General features: G+C 46.6%; 1 protein-coding gene across 4 annotated transcripts in view; it reads right to left on the bottom strand.

Annotated features, from left to right (window-relative positions):
• ldlrad3 (low density lipoprotein receptor class A domain containing 3) overlaps positions 1-24,740 on the bottom strand; it is a 277,367-nt gene that overhangs the window by 31,968 nt on the left and 220,659 nt on the right. For all 4 annotated transcript variants that reach the window (XM_072518827.1, XM_072518828.1, XM_072518830.1 and 1 more), the window contains one exon: positions 3,462-3,828. In XM_072518827.1, coding sequence (XP_072374928.1) covers positions 3,462-3,828 — 367 coding nt within the window. The remainder of the gene's footprint in view (positions 1-3,461; positions 3,829-24,740) is intronic.

The following is a 24,740-nucleotide window of genomic DNA, read 5'->3' as shown; positions in this document are numbered from 1 at the left end:
TGGACAGTTTGCCAATAAATTCCTGCTTCGTTTGATGTCATTGCAGTCCCAGGCAGCCACCCCCTAAACACAATTCAATGAGAAGATTTCAGGATCTGCCCATAAATTACCCACTCGATGATCCCCTTTCATTTAATCTCAAAACATAATTCAACAAAGGACACCACAATGACCCCGTATTTATATTTATTCATTCACGGGATGAGCGTTTATTTCTCATCCCCAGGAATCCTTAAGAAGGTGGTGGCCAGCTGCCTTGACCACTGTCCTCTATGCGCGCAGTATACTGAACAAGGTAAATGAGCTTGTTGCACACATTGAAATTGGCCGGTACGATATTGTGGGCATCACAGAGACGTGGCTGCAACGGGATCAGGGCTGGGATCTAAATTTCCAAGGATTTGTGTCCTATCGAAAGGACAAGCAGATGGGCCAAAGGGGGCGGGGTTGCATTGTCAGTAAGGAATGAAGTTAAATCGAAAGTAAGGAGCGATATAGGATCAGAAGGCATAGAATCTGTGTGGGTAGAGTTGACGATTCGCAAAGGTAAAAAGACCCTGATGGGAGTTCTGTACAGAAGTAGTCAGGACGAGGGGCAGAAAATAAATCAGGAGTTAGAAAAGACATATAAAAAGACAATATTACAATAATCATGGGGGACTTCAATATGCAGGTGGATGGGAAAATCAGGTTGGTAGTGGATCCCAAGAAAAGGAATTTGTGGAATGTCTAAGAGATGATTTTTTGAAGGAGCTTGCGACAGAGCCGACTAGGGAAAAGGCAATTCTGGATTTGGTGATGTGCAATGAGGCAGAATTGATTAGGGAACTGAGGGTGAAGAAACCCTTAGGGAGCAGTGACCACAATATGATAGAATTTACCCTGCAGTTTGAAGAGGGAGAAGCTGGAATCAGATGTAACGGTATTACAATTAAATAAGGGTAACTACAAAGACATGAGGGAGGAGCTGGCCAGAGTTGATTGGAAAGGGAGCCCAGCAGGGAAGACAGTGGAACAGCAATGGCAGGAGATTTTGGGAGACATCCATGGCCTGACGAGGGAAGTCAAGGACAGCATAAAAGCAAAAGAAAAAGCATACAAAGTGGTGAGGATTAGTGGGTAGCCAGAGGATTGGGAATCCTTTAAAAGTGAGCAGAGGACAACTAAAAAACCAAGGGGGGAAAAGATGAAACATGAGTGTAAGCTAGCTAGAAATATAAAAGAAAATAGGAAGAGTTCTTTTCAATATATAAAAGGTAAGAGAGAGGCAAAAATAGGCATTGGACCACTGGAAAATGTGGCTGGAGAAGTAATAATAGGAAACAAAGAAATGGTAGAGGAACTGAGTAATTACTTGGCATCAGTCTTCATGGTGGAAGACACACGTGGGATGCCAGAGCTCCAGGAGAATCATGGAGCACAGGTGAGTGTAGTGGCCATCACTAAGGAGAAGGTTCTGGGGAAACTGAAAGGTCTGAAGGTGGATAGATCACCTGGGCCAGATGGACTACACCCCAGGGTTCTAAAAGAGATAGCTGAGGAGAATGTGGAGGCATTGGTGATAATCTTTCAGGAATCACTGACAGGCAGGGAGGGTCCCAAAGGGCTGGAGAGTGGCTAATGCAACACCGCTGTTTAAGAAGGGAGAGGCAGAAGATGGGAAATTATAGGCCGGTTAGCCTGACATTGGTCATTGGCACGATTTTAGAGTCCATTATTGAAGATGAGTTTGCGAAGTACTTGGAAGTGCATGATAAAATAGGACTGAGTCAGCACGGCTTCGTCAGGGGGCGGTCATGTCTGACAAATCTGTTAGCGTTCTCTGAGGAGGTACCAAGGAAGTTAGATAAAAGATTTATTTAGATTTCAGAAGGCCTTTGACAAGGTGCAGCATTGGAGACTGTTAAATAAGTTAAGAGCCCATGGTGTTAATGGTAAGATCCTGGCATGGATAGAGAATTGGCTGACTGGCAGAAGGCAGAGAGTGTGGATAAAGGGGTCTTTTTCAGGATGGCAGCCAATGACTAGTGGTGTGCCTCAGGGGTCTGCGCTGGGATCACAACTTTTCACAATATACATAAATGATCTGGATGAAGGTACTGTTGCTAAGTTTGCAGATGATACAAAGGTATGTAGAGGGATAGCTATTATTGAGGAAGCAGGGGGCTGCAGAAGGACTTGGACAGACTAGGAGAGAGAGCAAAGAAGTGGCAGATGGAATACAATGTGGAAAAGTGTGAGGTTATGCACTTTGGAAGGAGGAATGGAGGCATAGACTATTTTCTAAATGGGAAAATTATTAGGAAATCAGAAGCAAGAAGGGATTTGAATGTCCTTCTTCAAGATTCTCTTAATGTTAACGTGCAGGTTCAGTCAGCAGTTAGGAAGGTAAATGCAGTGTTAGCATTCATGTCAAGAGGGCTAGAATACAAGAGCAGGGATGTACTTCTGAGGCTGTATAAGGCTCTAGTCAGCCACCATTTGGAGTATTGTGAGCAGTTTTGGGCCCCATATTTAAGAAACGATAGGAATGTGTCCAGAGAAGGTTCATAAGAATGTCCCTGGAATGGAGAGCTTGTCATATGAGGAAAGGTTGAGGACTCTGGGCCTGTACTTGTTGGGAGTTTAGAAGGATGAAGGGGGATCTTATTAAAACTTACAGGAGACTGTGAGGTCCTGATAGAGTGGACGTGGAGCGGATGTTTCCACTTGTAGGAAATACTAGAACCAGAGCACACAATCTCAGACTAAAAGGACGATCCGTTAAAACAGATGAGGAGGTATTTCTTCAGCCAGAGGGTGCTGAATCTGTGGAACTATTTGTCGCAGAAGGCTGTGGAGGCCAAATCACTGAGTGTCTTTAAGACAGAGATAGATAGGTTCTTGATTAATAAGGGGATCAGGGGTTATGGGTAGAAGGCAGGAGAATGGGAATGAAAAAAATATCAGCCATGATTGAATGGCGGAGCAGACTCAATGGCCGAGTGGCCTAATTCTGCTCCTATGTCTTTGTGTGGTGTGGGTGCTGTGAGTTGGGTGGGAGTTCCAGCGTTTTGACACAGGAATCATGAAAGAGTGGTCATTTATACTCAGGCAGGGATGGTGGTGCTCTCATGCACTCACTGCCACGGTCTACCAGCAGGTGGAGGTCATGGGTTTGGGAGATTTTGTTGAAAAAGCCTGGGTGAGTTGCTACAGTGGGTCCTGGAGATACACACGCACTGCAACTGCTGTGCATCGATGGTGGAGGGAGAGAATACTTTAGGTGATGGATGGGATGTCAATCAAGCAGACTGCTTTTACACAAAGCAATTTACTAAACAATATTATGTGGCTAATATTTCAGAAACCACTTCAGCTCTCGGCGGTAACACGCCCTGCAGTCAGTAGCAGCTTTCTTTAAGAATCAAATAACAAAGTGTTAATTGCAAGTGGTTTTGTTGAGATAAGTAGCTTCATACCTCTGTTCTAGCACAGCTTCAGAATATGAGGGTGGCACTTCCTCCATTGCCAGTGGTTGGTGGTACATGGAGTTGGATGTGAACTGAATGCCATTGCTGGTGTTGTACGTGACGCTACAGTGGTGGGGGGTGCGGTCCAGGATGACGAGCCGTGACAGGAGCAGCGGGTGCTGCAGGCGATGCAGGGGTGGCGTGACATGCCCAATCAGGTTGTTCCGCTTGCGGTGGTGGTGCAGCATCATGGCAAGCAGCGCCACCAACAGGATGAAGACAACCGAGCTGCCTATGATGGCGAAGATGACACTCGGGTAGTATGGGAAGCGGACATCAGATGTGATGTAATCTCGATCTCCATCCAGGCTGTCCTCTACAAAAAGGAAAGGTAGGGCTATTATTGAACAATCCCAAGAGCCAGAGAATCTGGAGTACCCCTGCCATACATGAGACAAATGGTTACGGCACACTATAATTTGGCAGCACTAAAATGATAGCACAGAGAAATTGAAAGCTGTCCTGACCTAAACTTCTGGTTTTATTTACACTGCAATCTGCTGCCCTGTTTAAAATAAGAAGGGAACAAGTCACATTACTTTTCAGTCTGGTGAATGACTATTATTACAGATGGTATCACAGAGTCTATTCATGCCACAGCTCACAGGAAATTGGAATATACTTTTATTAAGGACTGGACCATCATACTATGTGGCGCTCAATATATTTCTCTGTTGTTGAGTTACATCTGTATATAATTGGTCTGGCTCTTTGGGGTCACAGCTTTGAATGCTGGTGAATAGATAAGTGTGGTCAATTAGAGGCTAATTGATGTTAGGCACATTCTGGGGTCAATTAGAGACCAATTGCTTTTTTCTGATTCTGTTTTTCAAAAGCTGCAATGCTCTCTGGTTGGTTCCATCTCCGTTTTCATTGGCGATTTCCTGCCTCTTGATGTGTTGGGTGTTCTGGATCACAAACAGGTCACCAACACCGGAAGTGGTGCAACCCTATTTTATTATAAGGTTAACTATATTAACATACTTGAACTGTGGGTAAATGCAAGACCAGGTTTAACTGTTGACCCTTGCCTAGTCCTAACCAGGTGATGCACTCAGCACATGGTGAATGTCTGTGTTGCAGGCTGTGAGCTCTGTGCTCCGAGCTGGCTGCTACTAAAATGAGCAGGAACTCTCCTGTCCCCTGTCATTATAGTGCGTGTGCTCTCACTGGTGATTGGCTGCGGTGTGTATGCTGATTGGTCCCACTGCATGTCCATCAGTGTGTGTGTGTGTCTGCACCATAATATACTGATGTATATTATGACACCTCTTAATAAAGATAATAAGCAGAACAATGTTAACATTCTCAGTAGGCCAAGGCTGATTGCTGTTAAACACCTTGAGACGTTTTACAGTATCCGAGGGTGCTATGTAAATGCAAGTTTTTGTCATTTCTTTCTGGGAGGTTCATTGTTGAAGAAAGGTTTGTGTTTACATTGGAAAATTCTCCTTTAAATATATTGAAAGACAGTGAAAAAGAGAGAAGATGTTAATATGGTTTTGTTTACAACCAAATATGCACATATCTACAGAAGGTGAATTCCGTTTGAAGTATGCTACTGTTCTTACATAAAACAGTTTTATGAATAGAATCGTTACGTTGCACTGCCCGTATTCTCTTCTTTATTAAGTACACACTTGGTACTTCAGCCATGCCCTCTGCCTCTACAGGATCTCACTTTTGGTCTCTAATTGGCCCCACCTTTCCTTTGATGACCTTTATTTACCATTCATATGTCTATAAAAGACATTTGCGCTCCCAGTGAGGTTACTCAGTAATCACATTCTGTCTCATTGCCCTTCTTATTCCCTTTTGCCTTCTTGCCTTGTACTTCAAATATTCAGCTTGGTTTTCCACTGAACTGTGAACTTGACAATTACCAGAAGCCTCCTTATTTCTTTCATTTTAACCTTTAAATCTTAAATCATCCAGGGAGCTCTAGCTTCGGATGTCGTTCCTTTCCCCATCATGAGTGTGTGTTAAATTTGCATCCGGTCACTTTCTCCTTGATGACCTTGCATTCTGATTCTATCTACCAATCTTAGACTCTAATTCACCTAGACCAGGTTCCTTTCTACCTCACTGCAATTAGCCTTCCTCCACTTAAATACTCTCCCTTTTGATTTTTCTTTGTCCTTTTCATCACTACTCTATACCTAATGATACTGTGATCACTATTTCCCAAACGCTCTCACACTGAAATATGCTACATTTGCTCCATTTCATTCCCCCAAACTAGATTCAGTGTTGCTTCCTTCCTTGCTGGACTGCAAACAACACTGATCAAAATAGTTCTCTTCTACACATTTCAGGAATGCCACCCCTCATTGCCTTATACAAAGTTTTTGAAGTCTACATTCAAATAAGTGAAATCCTCCATTATCACTGCTCAAAAATTATTTCAGCTTTCTACCAATTTATCTGCAGATGTGCCTCTCTGTCTCATTCTCATATAGAATGTAAGAGCAGGGAGGTTATGCTGGAACTGTAGAGAACCTTAGTTAGGCCACAACTGAAGTACTATGCACAATTTTGGTCACCGCATTACAGAAAGGATGTAATTGTACTGGAGAGGGTACAGAGGAGAATTATGAGGATGTTGCCAGGGCTGGAAAATTATTCTATGATTTGATGGCTTACGGTATATACCCAGCAGTGTAAAAGCTCCTCTATTGAACCTGAACTATATTTAAATAGATATGGTCTTTGAATCCTCAAGTACGTCATCCCTTTCTCATGCTGTAAGTGTCTATGATCAATACTGTCACCCATTCCTCCATTTTTATTCTGCCCTATCTTTCCTCATGCATTTTAGCCAAGAATATTAAGTGTCCAACTTGCCCTTGTTTGAGCTATATATCTGTTACTGCCACCATGTTTTATTCCCATGTGGTTACTTGTGCCTGCAGCTCACCAACTTATTTAGCACTCAGGACATTTACACATTGTTGATTGTCGTAAAAACCCATCTGGTTCACAAATGCCCTTTGAGGAAGGAAATCTGCTGTCCTTACCTGGTCTAGCCTACATGTATTCCAGACCCATAGCCATAATAATAATAGTCTTTATTTTCACAAGTCGGCTTACATTAACATTGCAATGAAGTTTCTGTGAAAATTCCCGAGTTGCCACACTACGGTGCCTGTTCGGGTACACTGAGGGAGAATTCAGAATGTCCAATTCACCTAAGAAGCACGTCTTTCAGGACTTTTTGGAGGAAACTGGAGCATCAGAGGAAAACCATGCAGACACGGGAAGAACATGCAGACTCCGCACAGACAGTGACCCAAGTCAGGAATCTTACCCGGGTCCCTGGTGCTGTGAAGCAACAGTGCTAGCCACTGTGCTACCGTGCCGCCTCATCTGAAATAGTGAGGCAAGCCACTCACCTCAAGGGCAATTAGGAATGGGTAACAAATGCTGACCTGGTCAGCGACACCCACATCCCATGAACGAATACATTTAAATAAAGGTTGGCCTCGCATGCACCCCCCCCCCTACAACGCCGCAACATGAACCATGACTTCTGGTTGTTCCCATTCCTAGAGGGCTGGTTTAGCTCAGTGGGCTAGACAGCTGGTTTGTAATGCAGAACAAGGCCAGCAGCGTGGGTTCAATTCCCGTACCGGCTGAGAATTCTGAATTCTCTCTCTGTGTACCCGAACAGGTGCCGGAATGTGGTGACTAGGGGCTTTACACAGTAACTTCATTGCAGTGTTAATGTAAGTCTACTTGTGACAATAAAAGGATTATTTTATTTTTTTATTTCTGTAAAGTGTTTGCATGCGAATAGTGATGTACTTTAACCTGACACACCATGCAAAACCCATGTCAGCGGTTACAGAAATGCATGTTTATCGCCCTGACTATTGATTCGCCGATGTTCACCGCATGTCTACACTTTGCCCTGTGCAGTCATTTGCGTCACGGTGTCGGGGACTTGCACTAGGCTGCACCTCGCTGAGGTTTTGCCAGCCTCCTCAGTATTCAGCGCTGAAAATTAGTTTGAGAGTGCCACAGTCTCCGAAGAGCTTCCCTCGTCCTAAGCTGGGGGGGTTGTCACCCACTTTATAACCTCTTGAACTCTGCAGCATGTAACCTGCAGTGATTCCAGCTACTTCTCGAGCTCCGAAATAGCAACTGCCTCTCTGCGGAAAGACTTGTTCTGTGTGTCCCTTGAGCTAAATGATATCACTTCGGTCTGTATCAACGAGGCAAAGTTGCTTCCCTTGGAAGTCTCTCTGTGATAAACAAGGCTTGCTTTCCGCAGTCTTAATGAACACATAGCAGCTCCAACCAGAACAAAAGCACTACTATCGCAGGCCAATGACATTCCGATCCGGACTTGGCGCCAGTCCGGCTCTCATGACCAAATGGAAATGTCCCAGGATTGTGGATTTCCAATTAAGAGCTCGTCATTCTGCCAAAATGTTGGGACATCTCATGAATCTCGAAAATCTCAGTAATTGCAACCCGACAACAAAGTAGTCATCAGCGGATGTTTACCAGAGAATTCTTTATCTTTCAAATGCTCTCACATCATGTGCAGCAAGTGGCTTGCAAATATACTCTCTGTTTCTGGGACTTTAGCTACAGGAACATTCTGAGTTAACTGTAAAGATTTCTGTGAAAAATATTTACACCACAATGAACACTGAGTTACTTTGTCCTTAAGTGTTAGGTTTCATCAACATTTCTCCGGATTAGGAGATGGACAGACTGATGTTAAATCTTTGGATAGCTTGCGATCATTCACATACAGAATCGATCCAAACAAATGCAGGAAATACTTTGCTCAAAGAAACACACATTAAAATAACACGTGCTGCTGTCTGGATTGGAGCTGACAGTATATTCATCAGCAATTAATACACATAATAACCAGGAGAAGTGTGAAGCAGGACAGGATCACAGTGAAGAGACTGAGAGGAGAGTGAAGCAGCTCAGCATCACTGTGAAGAGACCAGGAGGAGTGTGCAGCAGGTCAGGATCACTGTGAAGCAGACCGGGAGGAGTGTGAAGCAGGGCAGCATCACTGTGAAGAGACTGAGAGGAGTGTGAAGCAGCTCAGCATCACTGTGAAGAGACCAGGAGGAGTGTGCAGCAGGTCAGGATCACTGTGAAGCAGACCGGGAGGAGTGTGAAGCAGGGCAGCATCACTGTGAAGAGACTGAGAGGAGTGTGAAGCAGCTCAGGATCGCTGTGAAGGGACCAGGAGGATAGTGAAGCAGATCAGGATCACTGTGAAGCAGACTGGGAGGAGTGTGAAGCATGGCAGCATCAGGGGGAAGAGACCGGGAGGAGAGTGAAGCAGATCAGGATCAGTGTGAAGAGACTAGGAGGAGAATAGGCCGGTCAGCATCACTGTGAAGCAGACCGAGAGGAGAGTGAAGCAGCTCAGGATCACTGTGAAGAGACCAGGAGGAGTGTGAAGCAGGTCAGCATGACTGTGAAGAGACCGGGAGGAGTGTGAAGCAGATCAGGATCAGTGTGAAGAGACTAGGAGGAGAATAGGCCGGTCAGCATCACTGTGAAGCAGACCGAGAGGAGAGTGAAGCAGCTCAGGATCACTGTGAAGAGACCAGGAGGAGTGTGAAGCAGGTCAGCATGACTGTGAAGAGACCAGGAGGAGTGTGAAGTAGGTCAGCATCACTGTGAAGCAGACCCGGAGGAGAGTGAAGCAGGTAAGGATCACTATGAAGAGACTGAGAGGAGAGTGAAGCAGCTCAGGACCACTGTGAAACAGACCGGGAGGTGTGTGAAGCAGGTCACGATCACTATGAAGACACTGAGAGGAGAGAGAAGCAGGTCAGAATCACAGTAAAGCAGACCGGGATGGATGGATTTGTTTATTGTTACACGTTTCGAGGTACAGTGAAAAGTGTTTTTCTGTGAGCAGCTCAAACAGATCATTAAGTACATGAAAATAAAAATAAATAAAAATACATAATAGGGCAACACAAGGTACACAATGTAAATACATAGAAACCAGCATCGGGTGAAGCATACAGGAGTGTAGTATTAATCAGGTCAGCTCATAAGAGGGTCGTTTAGGAGTCTGGTAACAGTGGGAAAGAAGCTGTCTTTGAATCTGTTCATGTGTGTTCTCAGACTTTTGTATCTCCTGCCCGATGGAAGAATGAGTAAGCCGGATGGGAGGGGTCTTTGATTGTGCAGATCAGCATCACTGTGAAGAGACAGGAAGGACAGTAAAGCAGGTCAGCATCACTTTGAGGAGACTGGGAGGAGAATGAAGCTGGTCAGCATCACTTTGAAGCAGACCGGGTGGAGAGTGAAGCACATCAGCATTCTGTGAAGAGACTGGGAGGAGAGTGAAGCAGGTCAGCATCACTTTGAGGAGACTGGGAGGAGAATGAAGCTGGTCAGCATCACTATGAAGCAGACCGGGAGGAGAGTGAAGCACGTCAGCATCACTGTGAAGAGACTGGGAGGAGAGTGAAGCAGGACAGCATCACTGTGAAGAGACTGGGAGGAGAGTGAAGCACGTCAGCATCACTGTGAAGAGACTGGGAGGAGAGTGAAGCAGGACAGCATCACTGTGAAGAGACTGGGAGGAGAGTGAAGCACGTCAGCATCACTGTGAAGAGACCGGGAGGAGAGTGAAGCACGTCAGCATCACTGTGAAGAGACCGGGAGGAGAGTGAAGCAGGTCAGCATCACTGTGAAGAGACCGGGAGGAGAGTGAAGCAGGTCAGCATCACTGTGAAGAGACTGGGAGGAGAGTGAAGCACGTCAGCATCACTGTGAAGAGACCGGGAGGAGAGTGAAACACGTCAGCATCACTGTGAAGAGACCGGGAGGAGAGTGAAGCATGTCAGCATCACTGTGAAGAGACCGGGAGGAGAGTGAAGCACGTCAGCATCACTGTGAAGAGACTGGGAGGAGAGTGAAGCACGTCAGCATCACTGTGAAGAGACTGGGAGGAGAGTGAAGCATGTCAGCATCACTGTGAAGAGACCGGGAGGAGAGTGAAGCACGTCAGCATCACTGTGAAGAGACTGGGAGGAGAGTGAAGCACGTCAGCATCACTGTGAAGAGACTGGGAGGAGAGTGAAGCGGGTCAGCATCACTGTGAGGAGACGGGGAGGAGTGTGAGACAGAACAGGCGGAGTTTGGGACAGGTCGGAAGGATTTTGAGGCAGAACGGGAGGAGGGTAAAGCCGAATAGGAGGAGGGTAAAGGAGAACAGGAGGAGGGTGAAGCAAAACGGGAGGAGGGTGAAGCAGACCTGGAAGAGGGTGAAGCAGAATGGGAGGAATTTGAGGCAGTACTGGAGGGTTGTCATGTGAGAGTACCTTTAAGAAATGGGTGTTTAAGAAATGTACCTTGAAGAAATGGGTGTTTATCAGTGATGTCAGAGTGTGGGTGGAGCTGGGCTTTCTGTCAGCTTTTTACTTTTGTTTCAGGCTGTTTGCTGCAGGGTGTGTTTTAGTTTCGTTTTCAGAGCTGGATAGCTGCAGTCACAGCCAGAATGTGTATTAGTCTCTCTCTCTGTAATCTAAAGACTGTAAATCGATCCTTTGGTGATTCAAAACTAACAACTGTTCTCAGGAGTGACTTTAACCTGATGTGCTTCTGTTTAAATATTTTTTAAGTCTTATGGATGTTAAAAGGAAAGCTTCAGAATTACTTAGTGTTGTATTCTTTGGGGGTTGTATTTGAATTAATGGTTGCTAAGATGTTCACTATATGTTTTAAAAAGGTTAACTTGAGTTCATAGAATAAACATTGTTTTGCTTTAAAAAATACTTTCCCATTTCTGCTGTACCACACCTGTAGAGTGGGCCGTGTGCTCCCCATACCACAATCTATTAAAAGTTGTGGGCAGGTGAACTCCATGATACACTTTGGGGTTCTCTAAACCCTGGCCCATAACAGGGTTTTGAGGTAAAATCGGAGGAAGGTGAAGCAGAATGGGAGGAGGGTAAAGCAGAACGGGAGGAAAGTGAGGGAGAATGGGTGGAGTGAGGAAGAATGAGAGGAGTGTGAGGCAGAACGAGAGGAGTGTGAGCAGGAGGGGAGGATTTTGAAGCAGATCGGGTGGATTTTGAAGCAGGTGGGGGGGACTTTGAGGCAGGTCGGGGGGGGGGGATTTTGAGGCAGGTTGGGGGGATTTTGAGGCAGGTTGGGGGGATTTTGAGGCAGATCGGGGGGAAGATATTGAGGCTAAAAGCAAATTACTGCGGATGCTGGAATCTGAAACCAAAAAGAAAATGCTGGAAAATCTCAGCAGGTCTGGCAGCATACACAGGGAGAGAAAAGAGCTCACGTTTCGAGTCCAGATGACCCTTTGTCAAAGCTAAAGAAAGAGAAAGTGGGAAATATTTATACCGTGGAGTGAGAATGAAAGATGAGTCATAGCCTGGGATGTTAAGTATGGAAGAGATAAAGGGGCAGGTGCTACTCCTTCTGCGATTGCATGGGAAGGTCAATGGGTGTTGAGTATGGTGGAGGAGTGGACTAGATTATCTCGGAGGGAACGGTCTCTGCGGAATGCTGACAGAGGGAGTGAAGGGAGTGAGTGGTGGCATCACGCTGGAGTTGGCGAAAATGGCGGAGGATTATGCTTTGCAGACAGGCTGGTGGGATGAAATGTGAGAATGAGGGAGACTCTACCCGTGTTCTGGGAGGGAGGGGAGGGGGCGAGGGTAGTGGCGCGGGAGATGGACCGCACACTGTTGAGGGCCCTGTGAACAACTGTAGGTGGGAAATCACGGTTGAGGAAGAAGGACACATTTTCGAGCACCATTTTGGAAAGTGGCATCATCGGAACAAATGCGACGGAGACGAAGGAGTTGAGCGAAAAGGATGGAGTCCTCACAAGGTGTAGGGTGCTAAGAGCTGTAGTCCAAATAGCTGTGGGAGTCAGTGGGCTTGTAGTGGATATTAGTAGATAGTCTATAGTGCAGTTCCCCAGGGGTTGGTGTTAGGATCTCTGCTCTTCCTGATGTATATTAATGGTCCAAACCTTGATGTACAGGGCACAATTTCAAAATTCTGGACGATACAAACCTTGGAACTGTAGTCAACTGTGAGGAGGATAATTTAGAACCCCAAAACAACATCGTCAGGATGGTGGAATGGGCAGGCAAGTGGCAGATGAAATTTAATGCAGAGAAGTGTGAAGTGATTAGTTTTGGAAGGAAGAATGCAGAGAGACAATATAAAATAAAAGGTACAATTCTTGGGGGTGCAGGAGCAGAGGGGTCCCAGTGAATATGTGGATAAATCATTGAAGGACATGTTGAGAGAGCAGTTAATGAAGCATACAGCATCCTGGGCTTTATCAGTAGAAAAGCATGGGACTTATGCGAAACTCATGTAGGACACTGGTCTGGCCTCCACTGGAGTATTGCGTCTAGTTCCGTGAGTCACACTTTAGGAAGGATGAGACGGATACAGAAAAGAGAGAGGACAGAAAAGATTTACGAGAATGTTTCCAAGGATGGGGAAGTCCAATAAAGAACAGAAATTTGAGGGGAGATTTGTTTGACGTATTCAAGCACATGAGGGTTTTGGACAGATCGTGAACCAGTGAGCACAGATTTGAAGTTAATTGGCAAAAGAAGCAACGTTGACATGAGGAAAATTATTTTTCAAGCAGCGAGTGGTTAGGATCTGGGAAGCACTGTCTGAGAATGGGGTGGTGGCACGATCAAATCAGGCCTCCAAAAGGTAGTTGGACCATTATCTGAAAGGGAAATATTTGCGGGACTAAAGGGATAAGGCAAGGATTGGCGCTCGGTGAACTGCTCCTCCAGAGGCCCCACATAGGCACGACAGGCTGAATGGCCTCCTTGGGTCCTGTAACCACCGTACGATTGTACAAGTGGGAAATGGTGGCAGGTGGGTTCACAATAAATGCTTGGATAAGAGATTCAAAATAATCAGCTCGAATAGAAGTAGTTATTCCATCGGAACTTTGTGCAACAAATACAAAGCTATTTGCCACATGGGAGTGAAGTGGAAAAGAACGGGACTGCTAAAATTCTATATATGGGAGTGAATGGATTACTCATGAGGAGCTACATGGCGAAGCAGCTACATGGTGCACCACGGCACACAAAGGACTGTATGAATGCAGTGCATTGCAAGTTGGTATACGCACACTGAAAATGCAGGGAGGTACACAGAGAGAGTACAAAGAACACAAATTGTTCTAGTGCCCTACATGACCTCAAGAAGTCCCAAAGTGGTTTACAGCCAATGAAGTACATTTGAAGTACAGTCACTGTTGTAATATAGAAAAGTAACACTGATCTTCAGTGAGAACATGAATTATGCACTTTTTTGACCTTAATTTCTAAAATTAAGAATTTTCTGCTAAAATGCCTTGCATTATCACCGACTTTGTATGCCAGATATGCCCATCCACAGCTGGCAAACTGATCTATTCCACAGACTTCTAGAAACATAGGAGTGGTAGAAGGTCATTCAGCCCATCAAGTCTATTCCACCATTCAATTAAATCATGGCTGATCTGTATATTAACTGCATCTACCTGCCTTTATCTAGAATTATTAATAGAGCTGCAATCTGCTGATGTTTGTGGAATAGATTTCCAGATCTGTATCATCCCTTTCATGAAGAAGTGTTTAACTTCTCAACTGATGAAAGGTAATTGGTCTGAAATGTTAATTCAGTTTCTATCTCCACAGATATTGCCTGACCTGCAATATCTCCAGAATGTCCTCCCTGAATGGTTGGTTCTGATTTGAAGGTTCTGTGTCCTTGACCTAGACTCTCCCATTAGTAGAAAAAGTTTCTACTTACTTTGTCATCTCCCCAAAACAATCAATGGCATTACCATTGCTGAATCCCCACTATCAACCTCCTGGGTGGGTCCAACTGACCAGAAACGGAACTGGACCAGCCATATAAATACTGTGGCTATAGGAGCAGGCCAGACACTGGGAATTCTGCAGCGAGTAACTTACCTCCTTGCTCACCAAAGTCTGTCCACCATCGAAAAGGCACAAGTCAAGAGTGTGGTGGAATACTTTCTCCACTTGCCTGGATGGGTGCAGCTCCAACAATGCTCAAGAAGCTCGACACCATTCACGAGAAAGCTTGATTGTCACCTAATCCATCACCTTAGATCTTCACTTCCTCCACCACCAGTGCACAGTAGCAGTAGTGTGTACCATGTACAAGATGCACTGCAGCAACTCACCAAGTCTTCTTCGACAGCACCTTCCAAACTCGCAACCTCTACTACCTAGAAGGGCAAGGGCAGCAGATGCATGGGAATACTACCACTTGCAACTTCCCCTACAAGCCACATACCATCCTGACTTGGAACTATATCACCGTTCCTTCACTGTCGCTGGGTCAATCTCCTGGAATTCCCTCCCTAACAGCATTGTGGGTGTACTTACAATCAAATGAACTGCAGTGGTTCAAACAGGCAGCTCATCGCCACCCTCTCAAGGGCAATTAGGGGCAGGTAATGAATGCTGGCCCAGCCAGAGATGCCCATAACCTGTGAAACAATATGTTTTATTTATTTTTTTAAATTTAAATTTAGAGTACCCAATTATTTTTTCCCAATTAAGGGGCAATTGAGCGTGGCCAACCCACCTATCCTGCAGATCTTTGGGTTGTGGGGGTTGTCATGATATGCACTCATGCACATAATGAGATACAGACAGGCAGTGACAGACACCCAGTACAGCCAATCAACACACAGAACAGAACACAACCAATCACCAGGCAGAACACTAGAAGGTGGTTTCCCACTATAAAACACACGAGGCATCAGCATTCTGCCTCTTTCCACTGGTGATAACTGTAGTGACAGTCAGGGTACACATACCAGTTAGCATCTTCTACATGTGGCTCAGAGCTAGTCTGGTCCACTTAGTTATAGTAAGCATGCTTGGATTAGTAGAGTGTCAAACCCACAGCGAAGTGTGTGCACTGCGTAACAAGTTCAATAAAGCATATTGAACGAACATCAAAGTTTGGAGTCTACTTTCAAGTACAACTGCATCCAGTTGCAGTCCGTGTTACCCCAGGGTGATTAACACAACATGGTACCAGTCGTTTACCTTCCAGAGGCATGGAGAATATCCAGGCCCCTCCACAGCTATGGATCTCTGGCAATCTCGGCGCCAACTGGCGGGTCTTCAAGCAGAGGTTCCTTCTCTATATTGAGGCCTCAGGCCTCGAGGATGCGTCCGATGCCAGAAAAATTGTGCGGCTCCTATCAACTGCAGGGGACCAAGCCTTCCAAATTTTCAACTCGCTTGATTTTACCGACGGCCAGGACAAGACTAAATTCAAGACAGTTTTAGAGAAGTTCGACAGTCACTGTGAGGTCGAAACAAACGAGAGCTTTGAGCACTATATCTTCCAGCAACGCCTTCAGGGTAAGGATGAACCTTTCCAATCCTTTCTAACTCAGCTCCGTATATTAGCGCAGTCCTGCAATTATGGTGACACCGCTGATTCCGTCATCAGGGATCAGATTGTGTTTGCGGTGCTAAGCACATGACCCTGCCAGTCGCAATTGAGATGTGTATAGTGCATGAGCGAGAAATTGGTACTCCCGTCTCAAATCAGCAGAATACGAAAAACTTGCCTCCCACGAGGCAGAGAGTATACAGGCCATCGCCCGGATGCAGCGCCTCAGTATCATATAATTTACAGTGCAGAAGGAGGCCATTCGGCCCATCGAGTCTGCATCGGCTCTTGGAAAGAGCACCCTACCCAAGGTCAACACCTCCACCCTATCCCCATAACCCAGTAACCCCACCCAACATTAAGGGCAATTTTGGACACTAAGGGCAATTTATCATGGCCAATCCACCTAACCTGCACATCTTTGGACTGTGGGAGGAAACCGGAGCACCCGGAGGAAACCCACGCACACACGGGGAGGATGTGCAGACTCCGCACAGACTGTCACTCAAGCCGGAATTGAACCTGGGACCCTGGAGCTGTGAAGCAATTGTGCTATCCACAATGCTACCGTGCTGCCCTATCGATGAGAGCGGCCATTTCGCGAGCTTTTCCCGGGGCCCCACGCATGCGCAACATGAGTGGGAGAACGAAACGGCCGAAAACCAAGCTGCGCAGGTGTGAATGTCGGCTGACCGCACTGCGCATGTGCGACAACGCGGAACCGACTGACTGGGTCAGCTCGATGATCTGTGTGAAGAAGCCCTCAGATTCGGACAAGGTCAAGGCCATTAACGCCATGAAGACTTCAGAAAACAAAAAGGCGGTACTACACTTCCTCGGAATGGTGAACTTATTGGGAAAATTCATTCCCAACATGGCCTCACACACCACGGCTCTCAGGCATCTGGTAAAGAAGTCCACTGCATTCCAGTGGCTACCCACACACCAAGCAGAGTGTCTCGAGCTCAAAGCAAATCTCACCACTGCTCCGGTACTAGCGTTTTTTGAACCGGACAGGGAAACAAAAATCTCCATGGACGCAAGCCAGGATGGCATTGGTGCAGTGCTCCTCCAGAGGGATGGCTCCTCGTCCTGGGCTCCAGTTACTTATGCGTCAAGGGCCATGACGCCTACTGATAGAGGTACGCCCAATTAGAAAACGAGTGCCTGGGCCTCCTAACCGGCATTGTAAAGTTCAATGACTACATCTACGGTCTACCAACATTCACAGTGGAGACTGACCACAGACCCTTGGTTCATATCATTCATAATGACTTGAATGACATGGTGCCCAGGCTTCAGCGCATTCTCCTTCGACTCCGAAGGTACGATTTTGAGTTCGTAGACACACCAGGCAAGGAGCTGATAATTGCGGATGCCCTGTCCTGCTCCATCACCTCGCCCTGTGAACGGGTTGACTTCATCCGTCAGATTGAGGCACAGGTACAGCTGTGTGCCAGCAACCTCCCGGCCTCAGATGAAAGAGTGCTCAACATTCGAGAAGAGACTGCCAAAGACCCTCTTCTGCAGCGTGTAATACACCACCTCGCAAATGGCTGGCAAAAAGGGCAATGCCCTCAGTTCTTTAATGTGAAGGCCGACCTGATAGTCGTCGAATGGATCTTCCTCAGGCTAGATTGTATCATTATTCCTCACAACCTGCAGAGCTTAGTGCTCAAACAAATCCACGAGGGACACCTCGGTGTCGAAAAGTGTAGGCGCAGGGTCCGGCAGGTTGTCTATTGGCCTGGAATCAGCCAGGAATTATCCAACATGGTCCTCAATTGTGCGACCTGCCAGCGCTTCCAGCCTGCTCAGCCCAAAGAAACACTCCAGCAACACGAGATCGTGACCTCTCCGTGGTCCAAGGTGAGAATCGACTTTTTTCACGCCAATGGGCGTGACTATGTGCTCATCATAGATTACATCTCAAATTACCCGGACATTGTGAAGCTGTCAGACCTCACATCAAGGACAGTCATCAAGGCCTGCAAGGAGACATTTGCCAGGCATGGTATTCCACTCACTGTCATGAGTGACAATGGTCCCTGCTTTTACAGCCAAGAGTGGTCCAATTTCGCCAAGTCGTACCAATTCAAACACATTACCTCAAGCCCGCCCTGCAGTCCAACGGGAAGGTTGAGAAACGGGTCCATATAGTGAAACAACTGCTCTGCAAGGCTGCGGACTCAGCTTCTGACTTCAACCTTGCGCTGTTGGCATACAGGGCAACCCCTCTGTCCGCCGGTATGTCCCCGGCTCAACCCCTCATGAATAGAGACCTGCGGACGACTGTTCCAGCCATACACTTACCAGACCTGGATCACCTCCCAGTGCTGCAAAAGGTGCAGCAACTCAGGAACCGGCAAAAGCTGACGTACGATGCTCATGCTACCGATTTGCCAGTGCTATCTCCGGAAGATGCTGTTCGGATCAAGCTACATGATGGAGGCTGGTCAGCTCCAGCTGTTGTTGTTCGACAGGCTGCTCCCAGATCGTTTGTAGTTCGTATGGCTGATGGCTCCATTGTCAGGCGCAACAGAAGGGCACTGCGCAAAGTTGCCTGCCCACCACCAGATCCTACTTTTCCATATGTTGTTATGCCTCCTCTGGACAACTCGCACCACGAGGCCACCAATCTGGCAGCAATCCCGCCTGTCAAGGTGCCGTCGTCCCCACCTCCACCTCTCAGGCGGTCAACAAGGATCCATCGCAAGCCCCAAAGATTGGACGTATAGACATTTATCTTGTAAATGTTGTTTTGTATCTGCATGCTAGACACCTCCTATGTATATATTTATCCACACGCCATTTAATGTAAATAGTTCCACATGTAAATACAGTCGCATATGCTCCAAGCAACCAACATTTTTTTTAAAAAGGGGAGATGTCATGGTTTGCACTCATGCACATAATGAGATACAGACAGGCAGTGACAGACACCCAGTACAGCCAATCAACACACAGGATAGAACACAACCAATCACCAGGCAGAACACTAGAAGGTGGTTTCCCACTATAAAACACACGAGGCATCAGCACTCTGCCTCTTTCCACTGGTGACAACTGTAGTGACAGTCAGGGTGTATATATCAGTTAGCACAATCTACACGTGGCTCAGAGCTAGTCTGGTCTAGTTAGTTACAGCATAGTAGAGTGTCAAACCCACAGCGAACTGTGTGCACTGCGTAACAAGTTCAATAAAGTATATTGAACGTACATGAAAGTTTGGAGTCTACTTTCAAGTACAACTGCATCCAGTTGCAGTCCGTGTTACCGTAGGGTGATTAACACGACAGGGGTGAAACCCACGCAGACATGGGGAGAATGTGCAAACTCCACACGGCCAGTGACCCAGGGCCAGGATTCGTACCCGGGACCTCAGCACCGTAGACAGCAGTGCTAACCACCGTACCGCCCCTAAACAATATATTTTAAAAGATCAGCTCAAATTTCTCCATTTAGGACTTAGTCACTTTGTCCTCAATGATTCCAATCACCTCCCTACAATGAATGTTACCAATTAACATGTCAGTTTCCTCTAGTTTCTCCATCTTAACCTCCTAAAATAGTAGTTATATTTACAATTTCCCAATCTAAAGAAGCAATGCTTGTAACAATTTTAAATTTCTTATTCTTGCTTTGAAATCCCTCTGATAACTCACCATGCTCTATCTCTGTAACCTTCCCTCGCCCCACAACAATCTGAGATATCTGCATTCCTCCAGGCCTGGCCTCTGGAGTGTCGCTAATTTTAATGGCATCACCACTGGTGGCAATGCCTTCAGATGCCAAGGCCCCAAGCTCTGAAATTCCCTCCCTAAATCTCTTCACTTCCTAATCCTTCGTTCCTCCTGTTTTACAGAGGGTGTTGAGTGCCTGGAATGTATTGCCAGGGGAGGTTGTGGAAGCATTCAAAATGCATCTCAACAAATACATGGATAGGATGGGTTTAGAGGGATATGGCACGAGGGAGTACTGAGGGCTTAGGCCAAGGTGGTATGACCGGTACAGGCTTGGAGGGCCAAAGGACGTGTTCTTGTGCTGTAATGTTCTTTGTTCTTTGAGTCACTTCTCAATACCTAACTGTTTGTCCAAGCTTTTGGTCATCTGCCCTACCATGTCCTTCTGTAGCTTGGTGTCAAATTTGGTTTGAAAGTGTTCCTGTGCAGTGGCTTAGAATGTTGGACTACATTAAAGGCACTATCTAAATTTAAGTTTTTGTTGCTGTTGTCGAATTCTGAAAAGCTTGAATGATTGTGGCTAAATCATCCACAATTTCCCCTTTTCTAACACATGGATGGAATTAATCAAGTCCTGGGTATTTGGCAGCTTTTTAAAAATAAATTGAGAGTATCCAATTCTTTTTTTTCCAATTAAGGGGCAATTTAGCGTGGCCAATCTACCTCCCCGGCACATCTTTTTGGGTTGTTGTGGTGAGTCCTACGCAGACATGGGGAGAATGTGCAAACTTCACACAGACAGTGACCGGGGCTGGGATTGAACCCGGGTCCTCGCCACCGTGAGGCAGCAGTGCTAACCACTGCGACACCGTGCCGCCTCTGGGGCGAAATTCTCCCCCAACAGCGTGATGTCCGCCGACTGGCGCCAAACACGGCGCCAATCAGACGGGCATCGCGCCGGCCCAAAGGTGCGGAATGCTCCGCATCTTTGGCGGCCTAGCCCCAACATTGAGGGGCTAGGCCAACACCGGAGGGATTTCCGCCCCGCCAGCTGGCGGAAATTGCGTTTGTTGCCCCGCCAGCTGGTGCGGAAATGCGGCGCATGCGCGGGAGCGTCAGCGGCCGCTGTCAGTTTCCCGCGCATGCGCAGTGGGGAGAGTCTCTTCCGCCTCCGCCATGGTGGAGGCCGTAGTGGAGGCGGAAGGGAAAGAGTGCCCCCACGGCACAGGCCCGCCCGCGGATCGGTGGGCCCCGATCGCGGGCCAGGCCACCGTGGGGGCACCCCCCGGGGTCAGATCGTCCCGCGCCCCCTCCCCAGGACCCCGGAGCCCGCCCGTGCCGCCTAGTCCCGCCGGTAAATACCAGGTTTGATTTACGCCGGCGGGACAGGCATTTTCTGGGCGGGACTTCGGCCCATCCGGGCCGGAGAATCCAGCGGGGGGTCCCGCCAACCGGCGCGGCCCGATTCCCGCCCCCGCCCAATCTCCGGTACCGGAGACTTCGGCGGGGGCGGGATTCACGGCGGCCAACAGTCATTCTCCGACCCGGCGGGGGGTCGGAGAATGACGCCCCTGGTATTTGGCAGCTTTTAGTGCCATTATGCTTTCCAACACAGTTTTCTTGCTTTATTGAATTTACAATCCTTGATTCATTATTACCTTCCTGAGATGTCAGGTATATTACCCTCTTCATCTATGTTGAAGACTGATACAAAATATGCATTGAACAAGTCTGCCATTTCCTTATTTTCATTTGCAATATAACCCAAATTGTTTTTTAAAAGCCCTTATTACCCTCGTCAACCCTTTTTCTTCTAACCTAATTGTAAAACCCTGTTGTGATCATCTCGATATTACTCGCACGTTTCTATTCATATTCCCTTTATGCAGCTCTTCCTATCTTTTTGTCTCTCTTTGTTGTTCTTTTCACCTCTTCCAGACCTCTTGATCTAGATTACACTTTGTACTTTCGTAGATCTTTCCTTCAGTTTCATGTTATTTCACAGAATCCCTACACTGCAGAAGGTGGCCATTCGACCCATCAAGTCTGCACTGACCCTCCAAAAGAGCATCCTCAACCGAGGCCCACTCCCCTGGAACCCCACCTAACCTTTGGAAAATAAGGGGCAAGTTAGCATGGCCAATCCACCGAACCTACACATCTTTGGATTGGATTTGGATTTGATTTATTGTCACGCTCAGAGGTACATTGAAAAGTATTGTTCTGCGTACAGTCCAGACAGATCGTTCCATACATGAAAAAACATAGGATATACATAGATACATAATGTAAATACATAGGTACAGGCATTGGGTGAAGCATACGGAGTGAAGTACCACTCAGTAGAGAAGATGTGTGAAGAGATCAGTTCAGTCCATAAGAGGGTCATTCTGGAGTCTGGTAACAACAGAAGAAGCTGTCTTTGAACCTGGTGGTGTGTGTTCTCAGACTTTTGTATCTCCTACCCGATGGAAGAGGTTGGAAGAGAGAATAACCCGGATGGGAGGGGTCTTTGATTATGTTGTGGGAGGAAACCGGAGCACCCAGAGGAAACCCATGCAGACACGGGGAGAATGTGTAAACTCCACACAGACAGTGACCCAAGGCTGGAATCGAACCCGGGTTGCTGATGCTATGCGGCAGCAGTATTAACAACTGTGCGGCCTTCTTTCGCACCACTTATGTGACTGTTTTGTAAGTAGAGCTCTTGCTCCTTCCTTGGTTTATATTGGTCCCTTATTAAACTGAAATAAAAGCAACATATTGCGGATGTAGGGCAGGATGGTAGCATAGTGGTTAGCACAGTTGCTTCACAGCTCCAGGGTCCCAGGTTCGATTCCCAGCTGGGTCACTGTCTGTGCGGAGTCTGCACGTTCTCCCCGTGTCTGCGTGGGTTTCCTCCAGGTGCTCCAGTTTCCTCCCACAGTCCAAAGATGTGTGGGTTAGGTGAATTGGCCACGCTAAATTGCCCTTAGTGTCCAAAAAATGTTAAGTGGTGGTTACTGGGTTATGGGGATAGGGTAGATTTGTAGGCTTCAGTAGGGTGCTCTTTGTAAGGGCCGGTGCAGACTCGATGGGTCGAATGGCGTCCTTCTGCACTGTAAATTCTATAATTCTATGTTGGAAATCTGAAATTAAAACAGAAAGTGCTGGAAGAACTCAGCCAGTCTGGCATAATCTGGGGCGAGAGAAACTGAGTTAATGTTTCGAGTCCATAGTGACACTTCATCAATGAGTCCAGACCTCACTGCCTTTTTCCAGCAAATTCCGTTTTTATTCCTGTATGAAGCTGAATTCTTTTTTTAACACATCTCCTGCCCCCTACCGTGCCTCATAACCAGTCTGCGCAATGAGAACAGGTTCGGATCACGCCAAGTGTTTTTCTCACACCCTCCCTTCAGCTTCACCAGGGGATCTGGAAAACTCACTCCATGGGTAAGTGAGTACTGTTACCTGTCACACGAGGCTGCCATTAGAATCCTATCCTGAGGGTGGCGCTCTAAGTCTAACCTCCGCTGTATTCTGTGGTCTCACTTAAAATGCCTTCTTTCAAATGGAGACAGCCCCTAGTTTGAACTCTTTTCTCTTCTGATTCAGCTGTTTGTTCCCAGTTTGACAATCTTTCCACCCTCATTCCCACAAAGCCTCTGAATCTATTTTATCTACATTGCGGTATTGAAATAATTAACTAACTTCCAGCAGAATACCTGGGTCAGGGCAGGGTTATTACTGGAATTAAAATTAAACTGCATTCATTCCACTTACATTATATGAGATGAATAGTTTAATATTTTTGATGAAATTTGAAGAATTGCTTTAGCTTTCTTTTTGCATTTGTGGTAAATGTCACAAGTGAAATCTCTTTGCTGTATTCTGTAAGATGCTTCCAAAATGTCTGTCTGGAAACTAATTAAAAGCAGAAGATCGGGACAAGAATGGACAGGTCGGCACACCAGCCCATTGGTACAATTCACCTGAACCTGTTTCATTCATTCAATCTGTCTGAAGGAAACTTCTGCGTGCAAAATAATCAGGCAAAATGGAAGATCGACCCATTGATCATTGATGTTGGAACAGTAAACAACTTATTAGATATTACGTTGGGCAATGCCAGAGATCAGTAAATATGCATTGATATTCTAACTGTGGCCTTATCACTCATCTCTACAAGATTCAAATGACTGGTTTCAATGCACAGCCAAATGCCCTGGAGCTGGTTACCAGTATTTGATTGGCTTTGTGTGGATGTTCAGTCAATGCTTTTGCCTCATTTATCCGGCTCAGATTTAATTAATGCTGATCCTTCGGCCTTTTCCCCTTTTCACTCCTCTGAGCCACAGCTTCTTCATGTTGTACATGTTCACTATTTCCTGATCCATTCCATAAAGTGTTATTTAGGTCGAGTTTCCTTTGTCCGTGTGGTAGTCACCACTAGCTGTATTATATGTATTACGGTAAGACACATATACTAGAGGTACATGGGTAAATCCCTGCCTGCTGGCTCCGCCCAGTAGGCGGCGTATAAATGTGTGTGCTCGCCGGTGCTGCAGCTATTCTGGTTCCAGCTACAGGAGGCACAACATCTTTACTCAATAAAGCCTCGATTATTCCACTACTCTCGCCTTTGTGGTAATTGATAGTGCATCAATTTATTGAGCAAAGATTTTTAAAACAATGGATCTTCGCATCAAGCCTGATCGCCTGCAGTTGAGCCCTCAAGCAGCCAACACTACGTCCGCTTTTGACCACTGGCTAGCCTGCTTCGAAAGCTACCTCAGAACATCCGCTGAGGAACCCTCGGACGCGCAGAAGCTCCAAGTCCTTTAGTCACGGGTGAGCCCTGACATGTTTCCTCTCATCCGGGATGCGCCCACTTACTCCGAAGCAATGGAGTTCCTGAAGGGACATTACGTTCGGCCAGTGAATCATCTATACGCCAGGCACCTCCTGTCCACGAGACAGCAACTCCCCGGTGAGTCCGTAGACGATTTCTGGCGTGTCCTCCACATCCTGGCGAGGAACTGTGACTGCCAGGCAGTTTCGGCAGTCCAGCACACAGAACCTTTAATCAGAGATGCCTTTGTTATGGGCATGAGGTCTGCATACATCCGCCAGC

The sequence above is a fragment of the Scyliorhinus torazame genome, chromosome 10, assembly GCF_047496885.1.
Source record: "Scyliorhinus torazame isolate Kashiwa2021f chromosome 10, sScyTor2.1, whole genome shotgun sequence".
Lineage (NCBI taxonomy): Eukaryota > Metazoa > Chordata > Chondrichthyes > Carcharhiniformes > Scyliorhinidae > Scyliorhinus > Scyliorhinus torazame.
Note: the sequence above shows the minus strand (reverse complement) of the source record. Positions and strands in the feature narration are given on the sequence as shown.